Consider the following 23,325-nt stretch of genomic DNA (forward strand, 5'->3'; position numbering starts at 1 on the left):
TGAAACAGTATCTGAAGCAAGCCAACTGAATCGCATGGCACAAACATCCCATTTGTTTGTATGTGGTTCACAGAAATAGATATTGTTATTGCTACCGTGTTTTCAGCATACACACAGATGTTGACACAATGCAGAAGAGTCTAGCTCATAAATGTCTGTAAAGACTTTACAGAGGATCAGTTTTTGGCTGGAATGCTATATGTTTTTCAGATGAATGCTCAATGTCTTACTATATTTTTGGCATTAAATAGCTGCTGTATCTTTCTAGGCTGCTGCATCAGTAGCCACAGGTACACGCATTCTATTCCAATTTGACAGGGCAGCTTTCTCCTTCAAGTTTCTACCTTTCAAAGTGCCATATCCGGTACCCTTCCGATTACTTGGTGATGAAGCAAAGGGCTGGTTGGACACTACTTACCTTTCTCCTTCTGGCAACTTTCGAATCTCCAAAGGGAACAAGGTCTTTCATCAGTCTTGAAGCACCTGCATATGCATGTATATCTCTAAATTGTCCCAACTAATGGTTTGACTGGTGCCTGAAGGGGACTACCTTTGTATTGCAAAAGGAGATTGAACTACGGCAGCGCTTGCTTCAAGCAATCTCAGCTGGACAAGGAGTGCAGGAGGTTTTGATCTAAGTGTGTGTCCAACATCCATAAAGTCTACTGCTCATATTTTCCTATTTTGAACCTGGCTCGTCTTACAGGTTATAGAGGAGCTTGTTTCTACCAACCCAGTAGAAAATCCTGCAGAATCAGAACTCTTCATTGGAAAATGGAGGCTAGTATGGAGCTCACAGGTAACTTCATTTAATTCGTCCTTCTAGATCATGACTTGTATCTTCTATCCTCCAATAAAAGTTAAGGTTGGTGATATCCAGGCCGCTGATGCCAACTGGCTACAAAAGTCTACTACAGGTTTCCCGAGCTGGCAGGTATCTTGGATCATGCCTCAGACCTTTATAAAGTTGATTTTGAGTGAAAAGATAGCTGTCTAGCATAAATGGGATTTTTCATGCTGCATTTTGGCTAGGATGCCTAGGAGGGACCTAGCAGTTTGATGCTTTAGGAGCACTCGTGGCAGGGTATATGGCTCCTCCTACTAAGTTGAGTTACTGACAACTTTAATACATATCACAAGGTAACATATTCTTACTATGATTTACTTTGAGGGGTATCAGGAGAAGTTGCAGCCCAGGATATTCCTTGGCTTGAAAGATAGAGATCATGGTAACAGAGGGCTTAGCCAATGCCTGAGGGATTGAATCATCTCATTCCAAGGATAATGGGGATAGGTTGGACACTCTGAAGAAGAAAGTTACACTTCTTGTGTCTATTACAATTATACAGGACTTCCAAATGGGTTTGGACCTGAACCATTGCATCATGTTCTTCAAGCGCAAAAGTAAAGTAAATATTTGCATATTGCCAGGGATGGGTTATTAAGATGCAATGTAGTGTGCTCTTTGTGCGTGGTTGCATGCATACCCACACCCACAAGTCAAGGCAAAATCAGCCATTATACTGTGCCCTCGGGTAAATCCCACTGATTTTTTGATCCAGGAGTCTTTAGGACATGGTGCATATGCTGTGGGAAATCATATGGCCAAAAAGTGACTTTTAATGTGGATGAGCAGTCCTTTACCAGGAGGCTGCAATTCAATCCGGGATGAGTTATCCTAAGGTGCTACAAATGATTTGTTGCACAGGCAATCCAGCCTGAAAGAAATGCAGCCTGGTGATGGAGCTGATGGAAGGGGATTTAAGAAGTATGATAAACGAACAGGCACTCTGATGGTTTCAATCCTTCTCTTTCCCATCTCACAGCAGTGGACATTATGCTTCAGATAACCAAGGGATGGAGTACCTTCACAGTGTATGTATCATGCACTGAGAACTGAAAGCTCTCAATGTACTGGTCAGTAGGGATTCTCCTGATCTCTCAGACAATGGCAGGCTAAGGGCTTTAATAGCTGACTTTGGTATGGCCAAGGCTAAGTATCAAAGCTCCCAGTACACAATCTTGCCAATACGGACAACCTACTGGAGTGTCTGGAGCCTTTGAGCCTGTCATAGCCAATGGGCTTGAAGGCAGAAAGAGAACAAATGCTAAACTCTTCTCAGACTGTAGTGTATCCTCCCAAGAGCTGCCATCAAGCAGCACAAAGAAGAGGTGTTCCTACCTTAAGTACAAAGGAATAGGGATGTGAGCTCTTGCAGGTATGAGTCTCTGCACAATAACTGGTCCCAATGACCTTTGAGAGAGTAAATGTATGACCTCTGACGCTCAGCTAAAACAATAGTCACTAGTGCTTGAATGAGAACTAGGACCATGCCTTTCATGTCTGCAACCGTGTAAGGCTGCCAATAATGTTTCGATATTTGAGCATCAAACAAGTGGCTCTAGAATCTCCTGTTGAGGAGAGCCTCTCGTCCAACCACTGCACAAGAACCTTCTCCATGACCTGTCTCACAGTCTTGTAGAGGAGAATACGTTCCCAACATCCCAATGGTGATGTCCTAGCTGTTAAAGCTTGGCTGATGATTGCTAGTTTGTGGATTGTAGTCTTGTCGGGTGCATCACTTGGTTGAATGCTTATGTTCACATGGTGTGTTCATCTGATTCAGGGACCTTACCCACCTGAATACGGTTGGTTCCCCTCCGTGGTAGGGTCAGCTAGGAGGAGAATGCGAGTGGGTCAAGATTCATTGCTCATTTGGCTGGTGAGCTATTAATCTATGAATAGTAATAGGATCAGTGCCAACATGGCTATCACCTTACTCTCTCGGTTAATATTTGTAGTGGAGGTGCCTCCTCCTCCCCATCCCTCTTGTGGGATCGGGGGGGAAAATTGTTAATCACTGACATAGAGAGCCCTCAGACTGCAGTATGGATGTGAAGCACTGCTTGTTTGAGCTCTGCCCAAAAGGCAAACTCTGTGCACTTACATAAGAGACACTTTGACAAGGCAAGCTGACTCCCCATTTCCCTTTTTCCCAGTGATCAGTCTGGATGTGAAGTGGCACTTGTATTTGTGCTTTGTCGGCAAGGCATATTGCTCAGACCTAATAAACATCTTTGCAAGTTAAGCTGACACCACATTCTAAGTATTGGTTATTTCTATTTTCAACATTTAGGCGCATCAAATTCAAGTCATCAAAGCAGACATTTCAACAGTTAACATTTTGTGCAGATAGTAATGGCAAACAGTGGCAGATTAGAGAATCTAGTTGAGTTTTTCCCAGGTCTAAGGCTTAGGGCAAAAGCCAGATCCGAGTAAGATTTCACTCAAATTTGAGATGTATAGCTATATCTGTTTTATTTTATTCAGACTGAAGGTCGTAATCTTGGCAGAGTAAGTTCAAAACAACGGCGTGACGTGAATATTGAAGGAGCAGCTTTGGAGCTGGGATCATTAACGGTGCCTCTGAACATTACTGGCTCTGGCTTCACAGATATATTGTAAGTGGAATACTATGTCTTGAACGAAACTAGCAACTCTACTTCTATTACTATGTTTTATGAGAAAAGCAGAAATCATTGAAGCGTAGGTTCAAGCACCAAGGGTTAGATTTCGAAAGCTGGTTGAATCAAAACTAAACAGGGGAAAGTGAATTTGAGTATATGTCTACTGCACTAGCCACTACAGAAGGAAAGAGGACTTGATGTTGTGTCTACTGCACCAGTCTTACAGGCAGATCGGTAGATGTTGTGAAGGAATGGCTGTCTAGTCTAAACAGGTGCAGTACTCCAAGCTCTAGAACAGAGCAGAGGACGAGGTTAAACTCTAGGTGGTGAATAGCTGTGCAACAGAAGGCAGAGCGATCGATGTAAAGTGTATGAATAATCCTTTACATCCTTACAAGCCTTTTTCTAGCTGCGGATCAGGTGCTTACACACCTAGGCTTACAGTAAAAAGGGATGTTTACCCGTAGATGGCTTACCCCCAGGTTCAAGGTACAGTTGGAGGGAGAGGCTGTTGCCCATAGATGAGGAAATTTTCTTTGTGTTGCCTTGCTTCGTGCTTGATTTTCAGATAATTCTGAGTCTGGCATAGTGCTGTGAATCGCCCAGTGTATCTATCATAATGAGTAAGTTATTATGAATGGTAATTTTTCGGAGGCACTTATGCACAAGAAGACCATTCAAGTGTTTCCAAAAACTGCAACTAGGCATGCTTTGTGGAAAATTTGAATGTGTGGAAGGTGGAAATTAGAAACACATGTAACACTGCATGCCTACTAACGTTGGATGGTGGGATTGTATACATATGCAACAGTGCGTGTGGAGTCCTTTAAGAGCACTAGCTTCTTGATGTTCCAAGAGTAAGCTAATGGTGTTCCTCACTTTGAATACACAGGTATTTGGATTCCAAAATTCGGATAACTCGTGGCAATAAGGGCAGTACCTTTGTGCATGTTAGAGATGATGAGTAGAGAGGGTAAGTCTCTCCCATTGTAGCATTTTGGAAGATTTGTAATATATGCAATCTTTGAATGGGTTGATTTCAGGCTCGGAAAAAAGGTAAATGATATTCCTAGGAGGTGATTTTTGGGTTGGTAAGGATTGAATGGTTAGCATGTGGAAATCTCGTGACGTGTTCATTACATCGAGGGATTTTCAGACATTGATGTTTTTGTCAAGCTTAGATTTCCAAATTAAGAACTTCCTGGAGATGGAACCACAGATTCACATTGATTAGTCGAAATATCTTAATGTATAAGATAGACAAGAATATTTCATCAGTATGTATGTATAGATGGTACATTAAGAAAGAGTCCTAGGCATCTGTGGTCAGGGAATGTTTACATGACACAGTGTATCAAATATACCTCCTAGAGGAGGCAGTGGTAGCAGAGTAGGAAGGGGGGGCATGTGCATATGGAATGTTCCTGATCTCCATCTGTTGTATCTGGCATCTCTGACTGAATATCCAAGTGATATTCAGTCGCTTAGCATGATGAAGCTGCATCGTAGGTCTGTCGGAGTGGCACTGACATGATGGTGGTCATGCATTGAAAGACAATTGGTGGAGCTCATGATCTCTGGAGTTTCAACCAATGTAATAGTTTGGGCAAACCTACATCCTCTCGTGTCTCCTCTCCCCATGAGCTGAAGAAGCATTGCTGTATCTCTGTCTTTACGATAATTATTAATAGCACAGCCGTTGCATGTGTATGTGTACCATGTGGCATGACCCACGTGCCATCTAGATATCCCTTCAGCATACCTTCTGTCAACATCATACTACCCAGAAATCGGCCAACCAACCAACAATATAATCCATAAATTATATAGACCAGCTAACAAATGCAACATATTGACATTGCATTATATTCATCACTAAGGCTTTTATGTATGTTCAAGGTCTATGCATCACACAAAAGTAATCTGAAAGTAGAAGAAACAGAGCATACCAGGTCTTGCCATGTAGAGTCTAGACTATGAGAGCGACACTTTGCTTTGATCAGCCATCACACGTTCCTAATCGGAACTCTCCTCTCATGGATGGCTCCCTTGTTGATTCTAACACTAAACAAATAAAGTAAGATATCTTCTATTTTTCTACACACCAATCAATCCATTGAAATTGAATAGTAATATGCCTTTCCCCTCTGAGCCAATAACTTCTCGACGAAGCTAGGTAACTCATGCCTTGCCCCATGTCTTTTCTCGTGTTAGGTTTTTGCTCTTCTTGAAAGAACATTATAAATGAGAGTTTATCAATGCAATTAGCAAAATAAAAAATTATAAAAACTATAATGCACAACACTTACTTGGAGGATGCTTGTCAATCTCTCCCTGGGTGTGATATTGATTCCATTGTTGCTTTTAAAAGTAATACTTACGAAGCGAGTCTTGAGAGATGCTCATCCATCTCGCTTTGGTGTGATATCAATCCCATTATGTAGGTCTTTGATCATCTTGGCTTTGTGTGCTATGAGTAGCTTTGTAGCTTCTCATCTGTATTGGAATAGTGAAGCACATTTTTAATGTAGTTAGAAGAATCTCCAATTGTGTCAAAACCTTGCAAAGTTGGTAGAAACACAAATTGATAATAGAATATAGCTAGGGTAAGAGTAACTCAGAGATGGTGAACACATAGAATAATCAAATGAATTAATTTGAATAATATACAATACTTAATGCAAGGAATACATTATGTGGCGAATGAATATTACTTTTTGAACTTAGTGTCTTAAGAATCAAGGTGTGATGGAGAGTGGGTCATACTCCTAATGGAACTCGAAAAGCAAGAAGGCAATCTTGGAAGGTGTTTGGTTGTAGCAAGTATAGTAGTGGATACTTATCTAACAATGAGTGGTGTACATGGCTATTTTTGACAATAGAATATAATTTAAATTTAATTACTTCATCAGCATTAGTAGTAATTGAATTGGAGTTGGGAATCATAGTAAATTATAGTAGAAGGTCAAATAGTAGATACTAATTGATCAACAATAATGGAGGACAACTTCGATTGAGATTTTCTTTTCAAATGAAGTGTAGATAGCAAAGCTTTAGTATTTACATATGAGACGGAGACTCTTTAGGACCACGTTTCATTTAAATAAATGTTTAATTTCATTAATTTTTTGAGTTTTGAGAATGCTTTATTTAACTCAAGCAAATTTAGCTCAATATTATGCCATTGTTGCTTTGGTTCTTGGTTGTCAAAAACCAACATACGTCGGTCCATGACTTAAGGTTTTCACTCTTTCTCTTGAAACAAGGTTGTAGTGTTCTTCACGACAGTAAAAGTTTTAGAAAAATATGTATTTAAATGGAGAAGAGGTTTTTGACAATAGCGAGCTACTTCAAAAGACTTGTTTGCATTAGTTTATGATAGTAAAAACCAACATACAACAACTTTTATCTCATTATAGTTTCTACCTTTATAACTTTGCTTTATCTCTCTGCTTGCATGCATAGAGTAATGTCTATCTTCAAAGCTACACAACATCCACCTCCTTTGAACATTCATATCTATTGACAAGTGCCAAAGCAACAACTTTAACTTCACATTTGTATATATCCTTTCAACCTATGCCTATAACCATTCATCTACATATCCTTGTGCTTATTTTTCAAAATCTTCTATCACTACGTATCAAAAGAGCATACTTCAATAATGTCATGCTTGCATGTAGCCTAGAATTAATCACAATAGCAAGATTTGCCATAATATCGGTGTATGACAACTCATAAAAAATTACGAAAATACATTCATTAGAATCAAGAAACCCATCTTTCCTTAGCTTCTTTGAGCCTTATGAACATATTGCCCTACATGTCTATGCACATTTTCAAGTTTTTGAAAGCAAAATGAACCATCTACTAAAAATCTTACAAACCTTGTAGAAAAAGCATCTCTATTTGCAAAAAGAGAGAGGAGAATCTTTCCTTTGAACACCATCATAGTCTTATTTTATAATGGAACTTGTTGATAGTACGTGTTCATCATAGTCTTATTTTATAATGGAACTTGTTGATAGTCCGTTCTCTCATGACTCTTTGAATTTCTTAGAATCGGGGGCACTAGATACTCCCAAAGACTATCACAATTTCTCTCATGTTTGACACATAATGTAAGGAGCTACATTACAAATTTTGAATATCTTGTATAACCTACAATAATACATATTCTTCACTATACAAGGTGGTGTTGATGGATTCACCCACAATTTAGTGCTTCCTCTTGATAATATCAATGATTTCATCATGGAGTTCTCTCTTTGCAATTCTGAAATTTCACCAAGGTAAATTCTACTTTATTATTTAAAACCCTCTCTTCTAAGAGTTTCTTTAGATCACTAGTTATCTCAATGTCTATCTATAGTTTACAAGTTAGATGCTTGGCTTTATCTCTACTTGGATCTTGCTTTTTCTGTTTTGATGCATTTTCCATGGTTACATTAGGTGAAGAGCTTGCAAGAGATATACATTGTTCCAAATTAGGCTTAATAGCTCCTCTAGCTATCCTCTTTGATATCCCTTCATAACCATCACCTCCTCTTCAAATTTTTTCTACGACAATCTTTATATTTTGGATTTTAGCAATATATGCACACATAGAAAAAGAATCTACATGACCCTTTCAACCAATCATTTTTCTAATGCAATTACTTGCATCGTTCAATTTGGAACTACCAAAGCTCATTTTTGCCACTAGCCACGCCTAAACTTTCTACATCACTTTTTATGACATTCTCAAATTATAAGTCGTGAGTCAAAGCTTCAAATGCTGCAAAAGCATGCTCGACAAACATATGCTCCAAAAGCTTTCTCATACCACTATTTTCAAAGTTGGTAAAGGGGCAGTCCTATTTCATGCAAATGAATCTTCCCATCTTTGAAGAAAATTAAATCTTTGCTTGAATCATCCTTGTAAGTGTCACAACTTTTTTGTGCATTCTATGTACTATCATACCAAATGCATTGGTACACAAATCCTTCAAGATTTGGAGGCTTAGATCCAGAAGGTCCTATAAAACAACTTTTATCTACCAACCTTGCAAACTCTAACTATAAATCTTGCTTTCCTTTCACTAGCACTTCCATTGTATCACCTTTTGAAGTAGGAGTTTGCAGTCACAAATGGTTGTTTGCTTACTTTCTTTGTCTTCTATGCAATTGGAATGGCTCTTGCGATGGCCAATTTATCTCTACCTCTCTATCTTTTTAAAGCTTTGACATTGCATTCCATATATCTTTCCAGTCTCTTGTCTTTAGCTCGTGCTTTGCATCATCATCTTCTAAAATCTTTTCAAGATTGCATTGTAATGAAGAGTTTGTAGCTTGAAAAAATGAACTCCACTTTCTCCATCTCTAATGTCAATTGATTTGTTCTATTCATCTATTTGTACCTACACCCAAACTCTAACAGGAATTATGTTTGGTAATCCCATGTTAGGCTTAGAAATCCACTCCAAGAAAGTTCTTTTTGTTATTCGTTCAATGTCCTTCATAAAATACTCATCCTTGATTGCTTTTGAGAATTGTTCTAGGTTGTGAGATGATTTGGAAAAATAACTCTTACAAAAGATCCAATATTTGAAGCTACATGCTTATCTAGTTTGTAGGAACCCTAACAAATTCTAACTTCTTTGTATAGAGTTGCAAGTAGTAAGATATGGTTTGGCCTTCAAACTACTGCAATTCATCCATAATTGACTCAAAGTGCATTTTTAATAGCCTCTTAATGCTTATGTGTCGCACATCTTTCATGATCTGTTGTAAATTTACATGTTGGACGAATTTGACATTTGTAGGTTCCATCATGCTGTAGAACTCTTCCTTTGGCCTTCCACATTAGGTTCATCTAAGATATGGAGAGACTTGGCATTATCATGCTAGTTATGAAAGGGAAAAAGTCCAAACACAAATCGATGAGAAGAGGCAAGGAGTACTAATGTTGTGGCTTGGCATTTAGTTTCAATATGTGTAGCTTTTGGCGATCACAACCCTTGGAGTAATCTTGGTAGTGTAACAAAACAAATAAATGTCGAATATACCCTAAGACCACCACTCAACCACTTAGAGAAACATCAAAATCCACTACCTATAAGGGAGCTTGTAAGCTATCACATCAATATAGGTGTAACGTGCCTACTCCTCAAATTGCGGGGCACGTCTTAGCAGTCCATCGAGAGATATATCTAGAAGACGCCGCTCGGCACTCCCAAGGAATGACACGGGGTTTGCCAACTAGGGTCTCTCGAGTCTGCTCCGCAATGGAACTTATCTGGCCATTTCCACTAGGATCGATCTGAAGTCCAGGTTCCTTGTAATCGGGTCTTCCTAACAGCCTTCTAGCATTGGTCTACAACTACTTCACTTTGCGCAAACACAACTGGGCCAAAGCAGACTTATATCACACTTGGTTCAAAGAGAATGGGAAACGAGAGGGATGCATTGCTCGACCTCTCTGCCCGTAGGGCATAGTCCCATTCCGGCCCCCTAAAACGGTATGAATCAGGGTTTTAACTTACAAGTTCTAAGGTCCTTGTCGATCTAACGTTCGCATAAAATAAATTCCATTGAGGAAAGTTCTCGGCTAACTAAGACCACCTTGTCGTAGGATGGACCCAACAGTCACATCCACCACGCTTCCCTCGGGGGTTGTTTTAGTTAACTAATTACCTACCACATTATGTTTGACACATAAAAGCAATTTCCTTAAATAACCCGTTAGTCACAGGTTCCTTTACGTAATTCAGGGCACGGACATGAAGACAAGATAAAACAGGATCAAACACTTCCTTAACTTATCTTCAGATTAATGTTTGTCTCCCGCCCATACAGGAGAATTAAGTGTTCCTTTCTGCCTCCGCAGAAAAATCCTTCCGTCTCCCGGTAATAAAAACCCAAAGGTTTATCCTACCAAGATTCCGCCTTGTAACTAGTATTAAGGCCTCGAGATCCCATCCCGAGTCACGTAGAACACTTGTGTAGGGTTTGGAGGCATTGGGATTTACGGCCAGAGCTCCCATTGGCACCCAAGCGTCCTCCTATGCCAAGTAATTTCCACGGAGAGACCTCTCGCGGCAGGTTCGGTCCACATTCCCGGTGCGGATTCATAACCCCCTTGGTTAGGGTTTGGTGGTTCGCGAGGGATAGCTAGCGCCATCCTTCCTTAATTATCCCTTTAGGAAATCAACCACAGTTGAAGCAACTAGCTTAATAACATTTACTAGGGAAAACGTCCCTTTTGTTTCTATGGCAATCAATCATCTCAGACCCGGCCATGCAATCATCAATCACAAACAACTTGGATTAGCATCCAAAACCACATCAAGCAATCACCTTGCTTATGAACCACCTATCCTTAGTAAGATTCTCTCCTCTTACCAACACAACTAGTCGACATTCACTTGGAGATACTCTTTTCAAACAACCAAGCATAACTTGGGCCAACAATCCATCTTTACAAGATCAACCTTCATTAAAACCATTTCAACAGTTCCAAGCAATATGCTTAGCATGAATCAATTACCCTAAAGTTCGCTCTCCCCCTTGGGTTAGGGCTTTGCAAGGTCGATTTAACAAATTCCTTCTAGTTCCTTTAAATGAACTAAGTGATTTCACCTTGACCTTTATTAATCATGGCTACCTATTTAGGGTAGAAGATTAACCCATCCTAACCCCTTCAATGGCGAATACATGCAATTCTACCTCTATTTAGGAATTCAAGATGTGTGAGAAGAATCTAAATCTTGGTACAACCTGGATATGAGCTATAGTTGCTGGAGGGTTGGTGGTATTCATGTCTCTGCTTGCATTGGATATGTTCCTAAACCTATTCGCAACTTCAGCACTTGTGCTCCTTGTAACTCGTCTCTTGGGTGCCACCCTTGTGCGTTCCTGGTCTTGCAACCCTTGTTGAGGTAAATCGACTGCTTTTGCCCTGGCGGGAGGAAGTGGTACGTGGGTTCACAAGGAGTCTAAGCCCAAACAATGTGACTTCAACATGCATAACTTTTCTTCTTTCACTCTCCCCAATTTGTTTTTCTTCTTTCTCTCCCTTCCTCTTCTTCTTCTTCTTCTTCTTCTTCTTCTTCTTCTTCTCCTTGTCTCTCTCTTCTCTCCCTCTCTCTTCTTCTCCTTCTTCTTCTTCTTCTTCTTCTTCTCCTTCCCTATCTCTCTCTCTTCTTCTCCTTCTTCCTCTTCTTCTTTTCTTCTTCTCCTTCTCTCTCTCCCTCTTCTTCTTCTTCCTCCTCTTCTTCTTCTCTCTTCTCCTTCTCTCTCTCCCTCTTCTTTTTTTTCCCTCCTCTCTCTCTCTCTCCCACTTCTTCTTCTTCTTCTTCTTCTCCTACTCCCTCTCTCTCTCCTTGGCGCTGTTGCAGTCCGTAGCGGAGGGGGGGCGCTATACGTCACGGCCAAGGGGGGGCGGCGCCTGCACAGAAGACGGGGGGCTATGCTACAGTAGGGGGGGGAGAGCTCCTTTTATAGGAGGGGGGAGGAGGTGGGTGGCATGGCCGCCACCCCTCCCACCTAGGGGCTGCATGCCCCCTTAACTATCACATCACTCCCTCTCTCTCTCTCCCCGATGTGCTATTGGTGGGGAGAGAGAGGGGGAGTTAAAAAAACTTGAACTAAACTAGTATTTTTTTTTTCAATTAAGGAGGGGGGGGGGGGGGGGATAGTACGGGGGTCACGAGGGAAGCATGGGGGATGGGGGGGGGACTTTACAATAGGATAGTCATGAAGAAAATAGTGTATGGAGGACAAGATGCTAAACATCACCACATCAAGCCAATCTACAAGACAAAACACAGTGTATTCCTTCAAAAATATAAACTCTTTGAAGCATCCAAAACACCAAATCTTTTTAATACAAGTATTAGTGCTATCAACATCAAAGCTAAGTGAAAGATTATATACGTGTTATCCCATATTAAGTGAAATAGAGAGAAATTACTTTGTGAATGTCGACTCTCATATGATTGATGCATCAAAACTAAAGACCTCTTGCATGGGCATTCATGAAGAACAAAAAACCTTATGGTGTTTTGTACCATGCCACAATATGGATAATGTAGATGACCAAATGGTTCTCAATAGGCTATAGATACATGAACCATGAGGCATTTGCAGCACCACAAATTCAACACGAGATGACTCACTAGTGGAATAGACCTGACATATGCTCTTCAAACCATATTGTTGAAGTTGCATAACTAGCTTATGTGCCACCATAGGGATTCTAATGGAGAAGATAAAGGGTCCAATCATGATCCAAATGTTTTTGGTCCATATAGTCTCATGAATGGTGTAGGAAGATAACATGCATATGTGCAGAAGAGAGAGAGTGTTGGTCATACATTCATTTTGATGTTCCAAGAAAAAGGGTGAAATTTTGTTATATATTCCACTTGTTGGCCATGTAGATTGCATTGTAGTTAACTTAGCACATTTGGTCTACTTCTATCACCAATGCTTACACTAGTGCAAGCTTCTACTCCGTGGGAGCTTGTCAAACTAATGGCAATATGTTTTTGAGAATAATTGATAACAGTGCAAGCCTTAGTGATGATAATCATAGCTTCTTATAATCACAAGGATGAAACTTTTTCATCCTCACTTCAATGATTCTCCTTTTAGAAAATTTGCTTGCAAACAATCATCCCTCCATTAGTTGTATCTCCCCTGTTATTGTGCTACAACATAGGATAACCAAGCCTACTGCTAAATAATATATGCTAGTTTTCCCTTTTGAATAAAGCATATAGGCTAAAAATATATTAGTGTGGCTGCAGTCCATTTCTCCTATGGATGAGCTACAACGAAAGTCAGACTGGCCTTTTTCTTCATGTATGCAAGCTATTATACACAAGGAACTCTAAACACTTTCCCATATAGTAAAAAAAGAGGAATTGTTAAGATACTTATCAAAGTATTTGGAAAAAGTCTCAACTAGTAAAAGTGGAACACTTTACAAGTTAGTGATATAGTAAAATATTAATGTATAGGAATTTCAAAATTTCCTAGTTATTGATATAGTAAAATTTTACTATTTCAACTCCTAAGTCATATTTGTATAATTGACAATGACATGTTGAATTGTGTATTTCCTTTAGTCTAGTGCTTCAAAGATGCCCTCTTAAATGTGTGTGAACCACAGGTAGTGGATTGTCAAATTATATGCTAAGATTCCAAGTTTGAAGATGCTCTCATGTCATATGAGACAACCTATGTGTACGTGGTGCTTTATAGTCTAAGTTATTCTATGCATGTCGATCATGGTGCTAGAGGTGTGACCTTTCTAATGAACATATATGTGATTGTGTGAACAAACTTGCCCTTAGACACTGAGTTTCATCACAATCTTAACACGTGGTTTTGGGCATAGAGAGGGAAATAAAACTTTGTAGTAGATTATTATTGATATGATCAATAGCAAAATCTATTTCTAGCCCCTAAGTTAAATCAATATCTATATTTTTTGTGTCCATTATGGTTATGAACAATACTTCTTGTCCTTTTGGTGCCCTCCTCCGAGAGGATATTTCTTTCAAAGCCTTCAAACATGGAATTCAAGCTATTATTCAAGACAAAAGGAAGAAGATGTGGTCCAATTCATGGAAGACTTGTATCATAGGAAACCAATGCTATAGTAAAATTTTTCTATGTAAAAAAACTAGTTGCAATCATGTATTTAGTAAAAAATATTCATATATAGTAAAAAGCTCAAATAAAAATAAGTTAAATAATTAAAATATATTGTCTTCATTAATAAAGAGATTAGTTTAGGATACAAATATCCTCAATACTCAAAGGCTTATTGTGATTTTTATGATAATAATTTTCTATCTATAAAGTAACCAATCCACAATAGACTTTCTCATGGTTAGTAATGTTTGCTCATTATGTCATCTTGAAAAACTAGGGTCTCTCTTTATAAAAGTATATATTATGTGGACTTTAATGATGTATATAGCTCATCAATGGATTGGATGTCCAGATATTTTAGGAGGATTGTTTCTTCATCTTTCTCTTCAAAGTTATTAACAACTTGCATTAAAAGAAGATAATATAAATTAGTATGCTAGTATATCATAAGTTAATTAGCTACTTTATAATTTTAATATATAATAATATTGAGTTACCACGATAAAGTTCCTTAAGACAATTTTACATTAGGAGAATCCACATTTTTAAATGGATCAATATGGGTGAGAGCCTATGGTGTAGACAAGAAATTAAAGTTAAAAAGATAAAATTATATCACATTTACTTTTAAAAATGCAAAGAAGTACCTCAGATTGTCTCTTCTTTTCCCCCTTACTCGCCTTTTGATGTTGCTTGCTCTGCTTCATTTTATTGCTCATCTTATCATAACAACTTGTAATTAGATATAATTTATTAATTGCATCTATTAAAACAAATGATTGAGAGATGGCTAAGCATACCTTTCGTAGCCTCATAAATTTTTGTGCAATTTCAACCTCCTTATGATCTTCGAATGTATCTTGACAAAGAGGGTATTTAATATTGCATGAAACCTACAATATAAGAAAAATAACATTAAAAAATGAAATATATTTTCATATATAAGTATAGAAATGTGTGTGTGTGTGTGTGTGTGTGTGAACAGAATCCTCATACACTTGGAATTCCTTGTAGAAGCTCCACAGAAGTATGATTAGAGTTTAAATAGTCTTGAAACATAGGTTAAGTATTAGAGAAAATCAATGAAAAAAGACTATAAATCAAATTATACCAACCATGATTTCATTATCTTTTTTATGTTTGCTAAAATTAGAAATTGAAATAAGAGGTGGATCATCATTTTGTGATTCCAACTAATATAAGCTAGAAAATTGAAAGTATCAAAATCTTAGAATTTCAAGTATCAAACTATATTAATAAGTGAATGGTGTACATACATGTGATGTGTTATCCTCTAAAAAGTTACATTGGTCTTCCACCACCTCTGGATAATATACAATGCAACTTGTTTCCTAAAATTGAAGAGAAAATATACATAATGAAAGGTAAATATACATAAGAAAATAAAATAAAATGATTATAATAAAAATAATAAAAATAATTAAATAAAAGAGATAATACTTGAGATGAAAATTTATAAATCTTACCAAATTTCCTTATATATCTTCTTGCTCAAAGCTACAATTTTCCTACAAGAGAAATATTATTGTGTCCATTAGTATTAATTCCATTTAGATATAATCTATACTAAGAAATTTTTGATAAATAAATAACTTATCAAATATATATCCATCTTTGGTAAGTTATTTATTTATCAAAATTACCAATAATGTTGAGATCCATGTGAATATGTAACTTTTAAGAGAGGATGTGGAAGAACACAACCACTTCTCTCTCTAAGTTGACATTCTACTTCCACTAAGGGTTTGTATGATGCATCATCTTAATATTCAAAATCCTTGCATTATCATCATTACCATACTTACAATACTTTGGTAGTGATGTATTAAGACCATCAATGCATCTTTTTCCCTCACTAAGGGGTTTCATTCCCTCGATACATTTTACTTTTGGATACATAATTAGATGTATTCAAGTTGGAATCATTGTCTCTAGTGTTGGATATTATTCTTTCATATGAACTCATTTTATTATGACAAAATGAAATGAGTCCCAATGATGTTGCCTTTGAAATATGGTATTAGATGGTGGGTGTTTTGAGGCTTTGAAGGCAAGGCAACTCCCTGAATACATATTTGATTGTAGTAAAGTGCTATAAATATTCATGTGATATTAAGGACTTACTTCAAATCCTTTCTTGTGTAGTGCTCAATACTATGCCCTAGGTTTATGTGAGAAGTTTGTTTTGATTGTGGTTTTCAAGTGGCTTGGGCTCTTGACTTATCATAGTTTCACTCTAATTCCATGGTGATATCTAATGTGATACGTCATGCAATGTAAGTTAGATGTGCTAAAGTTCATATGAAGCACTCCCTTGGAACAAATCTTTATCCATCACATTAAACAAATAGTTGCCACATTAGATCGGAATGCCTCGGTCACATCATCACCAAGATGTAAATGTTTATTTTTGTGGCGGCACTTCCCGTTGAAATAGTTCTTAAAAACCATGTGTTATCATTGGTTTGTCACAAGTGTAGCTAACTTTTGAACATTTGACTTGTTTATTTGGAAAATGCCCATTTTTAAAATCCATTTGGACAAACCCTAACTTTTGCATCGAATCTAATGTTTTCTATTTTTAAGTTTTTTTGCAATGGCTTTCACAATGATTGATGGTCTTGCTAATCAACAATTAGTTTATATCTTAATGGAAACTCATGAAGGTGTTGCCTAACAATTCCTTTTAGTTCTAGTGCAAGTCATTCTTTCCACGTAATCTATATCACATTTGAGTTTCAGATGCACTGACCGCTTTCTAAGTATGCTTTAGGAATGACCAATTTAAAAAAAAACTCTTAAAATATGAGTAATGTGGATACCAAACTAAGAAGCAATATGATTTACACGAGCACATAGGTTTCTCATTCCACTAAAGGAGCAAGTTGCTTCTATGGTGTTTGAATGAGTGACTTTTTACTACTCATGCCTTTTCTACACTTGCGTGATGTGATAATTGTAACAATTGGAGTATAAAAATAGTGACATTAGCACTACAATAGTCTTGAATAGGTGACTTCTCAAGTATAGGTGATTAGGTCAAAGGAATCCCCATAGCTACAACCTTAAGAGCCCAATAAGGTGAAAACTCTATTACGTTAATTGATAGGTATGCCCCTAGTTTAGAAGGGCCCACCCAATTAACTATTGGGAACTATTTGCAGTTGTGTAAACATCACAATCGTTGAGTTGAATAAGATGATATTCTCATTGTTTATTTTGTTTTAATGTGAAAAGAAAATATTTATATTATCAAGAAAAGGATATTTGAGTGTAATTATTCATCTACATGTAAACTTGTTTGGCTTACTTATGCCATGTATGTGAGAATTAAAAATACTCTAAATGCATGAAGTGTATCTTAAAGGATGTATACATACATGTTGTTATAAGTGTGCATTAACCATTATCTTATTTAAGATTGTGTTAGATGGTTGATGGCTAAGCCCATTGATTGTGATGTGGTACTTAACCTAATTATATAAGCGTGACTATGTTAGATGTAATATAGGAATTCAATTGGATTCACTACTATGGACACTTGTTTTACTAGTTATAACTTGATTTTTACATATAGAGATGGCTACTTTAGATGCTATATAGAAAAATTGTCTTGTTTTACTATGTAGATACTTATTTACCTAGATATATAGTCATTTTATCTTAAAATTGAAAATCCAATTGCAATTTTACTAGATATAGATTCATTTTATCTAGTAAAATTAAAAACCTAGTTACAATTTGAAAATCCCTAGTTGTTGATAACTAGAAAAATTTGTGCATTTACTAGATATAGATTGTTTTACTATCTAGATAAGTGCCTAAAGTTCCTTGTGTTAGGTCTCTACAGAGCCTCCTACGATAGCGCTCCCCAAAATATACAGCCTACTCTATTAAATCTGAAGTCACCACCTCAATCAATTGAAGTCGGTGATGTCCTTTTGATACAATCCTTTGTTTAGCACAATGGTGCCCTCAAAGTATGGCTCCTAAAGTGGACAAATAGCCTTGGCTTTGTACCCCTACTAACATATCATCTAGTATCTTCTTCGTTCCACCTTAACTGAAATTTGGAGCTATAGGCATACCTGTCTTAGTTATACAAATATTTCCATCTTGACCCTAGAAAACCTAATTCTTTCTTTTAGCATCTCTAAATGACTCACAATTTTTGTGCTCATGCTCAAGACTATCACTACAAATGCATCTTTTCACATAATCTTTTCTATGAGGAGCTTGTCAAGGACTTGTACATCTAGGATGGTAAGTTTTAGTCACTCTAATCTCCAAATCTCTCACTTTCTTCACCAACTCATTTATGACATCCTCCTTCCCTAATACTAGAGTAGAAACTAAAGGCTACCACCTAGGTAGAGGCTGTAATAGTGAAGGAGTTGCCATAGTCCATGATTACATCATTTTTTCATGCTATATTTGTCTTTTTATCAATTTAAATATTGCATCCTAGACATATTTTCAATCTTCCTTCAACTCAGTCTCTCTTGAATTATCTTCAAGAGTGTGTTCCTTATCATGTAAAGGTTGGCCCTCCTAGAAGACAATGACAGCTTGTTCACTCCTTACATGGAAGGGTCGAGTGGATTTGTACAAAGTAGCCACTCGAAGACCAATGTTAGAAGACCATTATGTGGCTTTAGCTTATGTAGGATTCAGATTCAGGTTTATTCTTATGGGTATGGTCAGAACCTTCCTATATGAGGTGGACTCAAGTGAACCTAAGTGACAAACTCCCTGATATTTCAAGAGTTTTGGATAGTGTCACTTAGAAATGTCTCTTAGTAGACCACCAAAATTCACGCCACTGAAGGCACTTCAGTTAGGCACATTAGACATGCCTTCTCCTTGTAGATTCATAGGTCATCACTATGAATTCCCTCCCAAAGTCTACTTCCTCCAAGATGGACTCTAAGGTGGACAGTAACAAGAGGAAACAACTATTTTGCTTTGGATAAATATGATTTTTTCTTAAGTTCCTTATGTTTGTTATGTGCCTTATATTTTGATCAATTGTATGTGGCCATCCATCATAAGGCTTCCTTCACCTTAATTAGTTGCTTTTTTCTCTCTTTTCTTCTAGTCAATGCACCCTTAGTTCAATTTCTTTTTGCTTGTGCAACTAATTTATTGTTTTGATTTATCTTTTTTTAAATTTTAATTTTTTTCTTTTGCAAACTCATTAAACACTAAACTAAAAGACTGCACATAAAGCAACAAACACTAGAAAAGAAAGCAACAAAAGCTATAACATCATGTATTGTGATTATACAAATAAACAATCAATCTTTTGTAGGTCATCAACACAATCCATCTTCAGCTTCCTAGGTGAGTATAATTCTGATTGGTCATTCAATTATTTTGGTTGTTCAATTAAGTGGTTGTCCAGTGTGCTATTGTGGCCATCTTTGTTTTATCCATTGGGTTCCATCTTGGTGCCCCATCCACTTTGTTTTCACTTTCACTCCACTCCCTCTACTCTTGTTGTGATGGTGAATGGGAATTTTGGCGACATTAGCCTTGTAAGTTGTCACAATGATTTTGGAAGAATTAACATGAATGAGAGAGAGAGAGAGAGAGAGAGAGAGAGAGAGAGAGAGAGAGAGAGAGAGAGAGTAGAGTAGAGTAGAGTAGAGTAGTTTATTATCGTCCATGGAAGGCCAAATTATGACCCATGGGACCTTTCTAGATATACAATGATTCTCCTCTCCCGTGGCAGGAAAGGGTAGCTATACAGCGAGAGAATGACCTATACAGCGTGGTTCTCCCGAAAGTGTAACATGCAGGTGATGAGAGCCCCTAACTTTGATATAGGAGTAGTAGTTAAAAACTGGTGAAGTGGCCCCTATAAAGGGATATCAAAGTCAGCTCATATGTGTGCATATGTTGGGCATGTCATAATCATGTGCTCCTCCAATTCTACACTATGTAGTCCTCCACATAGCTTGCATAACCTCGTCTCTCTTGCCTATCCACTCCATGCACACATCTCGATCAATAAAGTGTATGACCGAGTTTGAAGTTGTACAATACTCCTTCTAAATACCACTGAGAGCGGGTTGGCTATGTATGACTGCGTGTGTGCCTCTGTCTACATGTAGGATTCCCAACATGAAGGATAGATATGCATATTGTAATAAGCAAGTTTGCCATTTGCTTCCTTGCTTTGATTTTTTGCTTGGTACGCTCGTAAGAGGTCTGATTGAAATGTGTCCATGCATATATCTTCAGATGCCATATCTAGATATCTATCCACTACCCACCCTTTAAACCATTTTCGCATATCCAACCAACACCCATCTTATTGAAATCACTTTACTTTTCCATGTTTTCTGTAGGTGTGTGCTAGCATCCCATGCCCGTTTGGGGAGCCTACTATCATCCATTTGACGTACTCGGGTGGCATATCTCAGTACTCGGATCATAACATGTACCTCAATTGGCCGACAACTAGTTTCCAAAAGAGTAAGTACATATGGTGTGGTGCTTTTGATGCCCAAATGTCTACGAATAAAAGCTTTTTGCAGTTTCTCAATGTTGTTCCATGCAGATGAGGAGATGCTCCCCCCCACACTTCCACTCCATATAATACCGTCAGTAGAATATATACATAAAAAATCATACATCGTATTTTTCAGCATTTAGTATCTGAACGACGGTTGCAATTATTTTCAAAGTGATAATACTTGCTTTTCCCTGCCACTAATTGCTGCTCCACACATGTATGCCATCTGTGGTCTCTGCAGGTATCTTAATCCCTAAGTATTCAAAAGTAGATACTACCTCTATAGACTATCCCACATAATGTACTTTTGGTGGGGTCTTTGATTGCTTGGTGCGCACAACCATTAGCTTTGTTTTTGTTACATTCACCGTCAAACCACTATCTTGACAAAACCATTCAAGGATCCCCATGAACTGCTGCATACGTTTCCTAGTATATGTAAAGAAGACCACATCATCTGCATAAAGTAGGAGCAAGATGGCAAACATACCAATATGCAGGCTTTTGGCTTCCTCTTTATTCATAGGCGTGAGAAGTATTTCCTCTAGCTTATCAATGCATAAACCAAATAATGTAGGGGAGAGCGGGCAACCTTGTTTGACTCCCATATTACTCTCAAAAACTTGTGACAGCCCGTTGCGACCTCTAAGGTGGAGAATTGGTGTTTGCCCCTCATTGGCTTGCCTCCTCCTCTCAGACTCACCTTTTGATATAGCAAGGATATGAGTATAGATCAAAAGGTTGGCTAATTTATACAAAGGTTGACTAAAATACATAAGAATGACTAAACTATTAGTTTTAACTATGTACTATATAACTACAAAGAGTTGGATAAGCTAATTGCAATGCCAGGCTTATAGTTACATGAGAGGAAGGTAGCGTGAGGGAGGGAGTTACATATAAGAGGAAGGTGATGTGAGGTAGGGTGATGGAGGGAGTTACATAGGAGGGATGCTAATAGTGAGGGCTTGGGGGGAGTTACAGTAGGAGGGGGGAGAGTAAGGTTTTAGTAAGGTTGTCTTTTATGTAGGGTAAGTTGAGGGTAAGTTGTTGGATGCAAAGGGAGGTTTAAGTAGGGTAAGCTGAGGATTGTTTAGTGTTTACTTGTTGTTGTTCTTTATTTTTAGCAGGGTCTAATATATTTAGTTAATGAGTTCATTATAATTAATTAGTTTCACTCGCTAATGTAAAGTAAGATAAATATATTTAGTTAATTAGTTTTAGGTATGTAGTCATGTCATCTTTTAAGCACATAGTTATAGTTACACTATGCAATTATATAGTGTTTTAGGTAAATAGTTTCATTTACAAGTATGTATTATCTTAGGTACAAAGTTGCATTTAGTTATATAGTTAATTTTACATACATAGTTAGTTTTAGTTACATAGTTACATTTAGTTTTAGGAGCGTAGTTGCATTAGTTACTAGCTATGTAGTCTTTTAGGTACGTAGTTGTAGTTAGGTATATAAATATGTTGTGCTTCAAGTACTTATATAGTTTCATTTAGAATTTATAATAACATCATGTTTTAGGTACAAAGTTTCATTTTGTTATATCGTACATAGTTAAAACTAATAGTTTCGACATTCTTATGTAGTTTAGTCATTGTTACATTGTATAGTGAAACATATGTACTTTTTGTTATTTTGAAAGAAAAATTCGTATTCAATAATATTAGATAGGTAGTCATAGCTAGTATTGTAATTAATTAACTAATTAGTTAGAGATATTGTGTAATTGTTGTATGTAGATAATAACTAATTAGTTAATTACCTATTCAACTAGTTACATAATTAGTTAGTTTATAGTGTTGCTAGAGAGAGAGAGAGAGAGAGAGAGAGAGAGAGAGAGAGAGAGAGAGAGAGAGAGAGTATGTGTGTGTGTGTGTGTGTGTGTCAAATATACATGTGTTATTTAAGTTAACAATTTTATAATTGATTGTTTTTTTTAAATATAAGACTAATAATTGTTATCCCATAGAAGATATTTTGATCATTCGATTTTGTCTCATCATTATAGCATTGATTTTAGCAAAGGCGATTGCAATCTCGATACATTAAAGCTTTCACAAGGTTAGAATCTATTTTCTTCCATTTTTATCATAATTAACATTTAAAAAAATGAAAAGTGCATATCTTCTCAAAATATGCGAGAATGACACGTTTTCCCATAATAAAATGAAATAACAAAGAGATATGTGTTACTGTTTGACATGGTACTTCTTTAACATGCTTATGTTTTTTGTTTTTGTGTTAACACTGTGCTTTTATGAAGTAATGAGTTAATTATTAACCAAAAAGTTAGCAAAATTGGAGAGCTACCACATTTAGATTTTATCCAAGCAACTTTTTGGTTTTTAATTATGTTTTGCAAGGTACTCTTCATCAACATGATGTCTCATACCATACGATAAGTTTCTGGCCAAATATGACTAGCTTTAAAAACTAATGAGTATTATTCATTGAACTCATAGTTTAAAATAGATATTTAATTTTACTCAGATATGGCTAAAAATAAAAATAATTTAGTAAAAGTAATATTGTATACTTAAATATAGATTTTTTCTCATATGTAGTTCAAAAGATGCACATTCATGTTGCCTAAATATTGTGTTCATCTAATATAGTTTAAAACAAACATTTTATTTCTTAGATATGCCTATTTCAATTC

The 23,325-nt window shown here is 37.0% G+C and overlaps 1 protein-coding gene across 4 annotated transcripts in view; it reads left to right on the top strand.

Annotated features, from left to right (window-relative positions):
- The window catches only part of LOC148016199 (Plastid-lipid associated protein PAP / fibrillin family protein), a 58,527-nt gene extending 35,410 nt beyond the window's left edge, over positions 1–23,117 (top strand). The window contains exons 5-13 of one of the 4 annotated variants that reach the window (XR_015688122.1): positions 269–460; positions 543–626; positions 707–799; positions 881–934; positions 3,194–3,276; positions 3,355–3,462; positions 4,361–4,441; positions 22,675–22,727; positions 23,030–23,117. Coding sequence is in view for 3 of the 4 variants with exons in the window: in XM_087664398.1 (XP_087520524.1) it covers positions 269–460; positions 543–626; positions 707–799; positions 881–934; positions 3,194–3,276; positions 3,355–3,462; positions 4,361–4,436 (690 nt within the window). In the remaining variant the exon portion in view is untranslated. Of the gene's footprint in view, positions 1–268; positions 461–542; positions 627–706; positions 800–880; positions 935–3,193; positions 3,277–3,354; positions 3,463–4,360; positions 4,675–13,624; positions 13,838–22,674; positions 22,728–23,029 lie in introns of those variants that run through there. The other 3 variants (XM_087664398.1, XM_087664399.1, XM_087664397.1) reach the window with 3 other exon arrangements.
- The last annotated feature ends 208 nt before the right edge of the window (positions 23,118–23,325 follow it).

The sequence above is a fragment of the Lygodium microphyllum genome, chromosome 23, assembly GCF_053477565.2.
Source record: "Lygodium microphyllum isolate KBCC chromosome 23, Lygodium_microphyllum_v1.1.10, whole genome shotgun sequence".
NCBI lineage: Eukaryota > Viridiplantae > Streptophyta > Polypodiopsida > Schizaeales > Lygodiaceae > Lygodium > Lygodium microphyllum.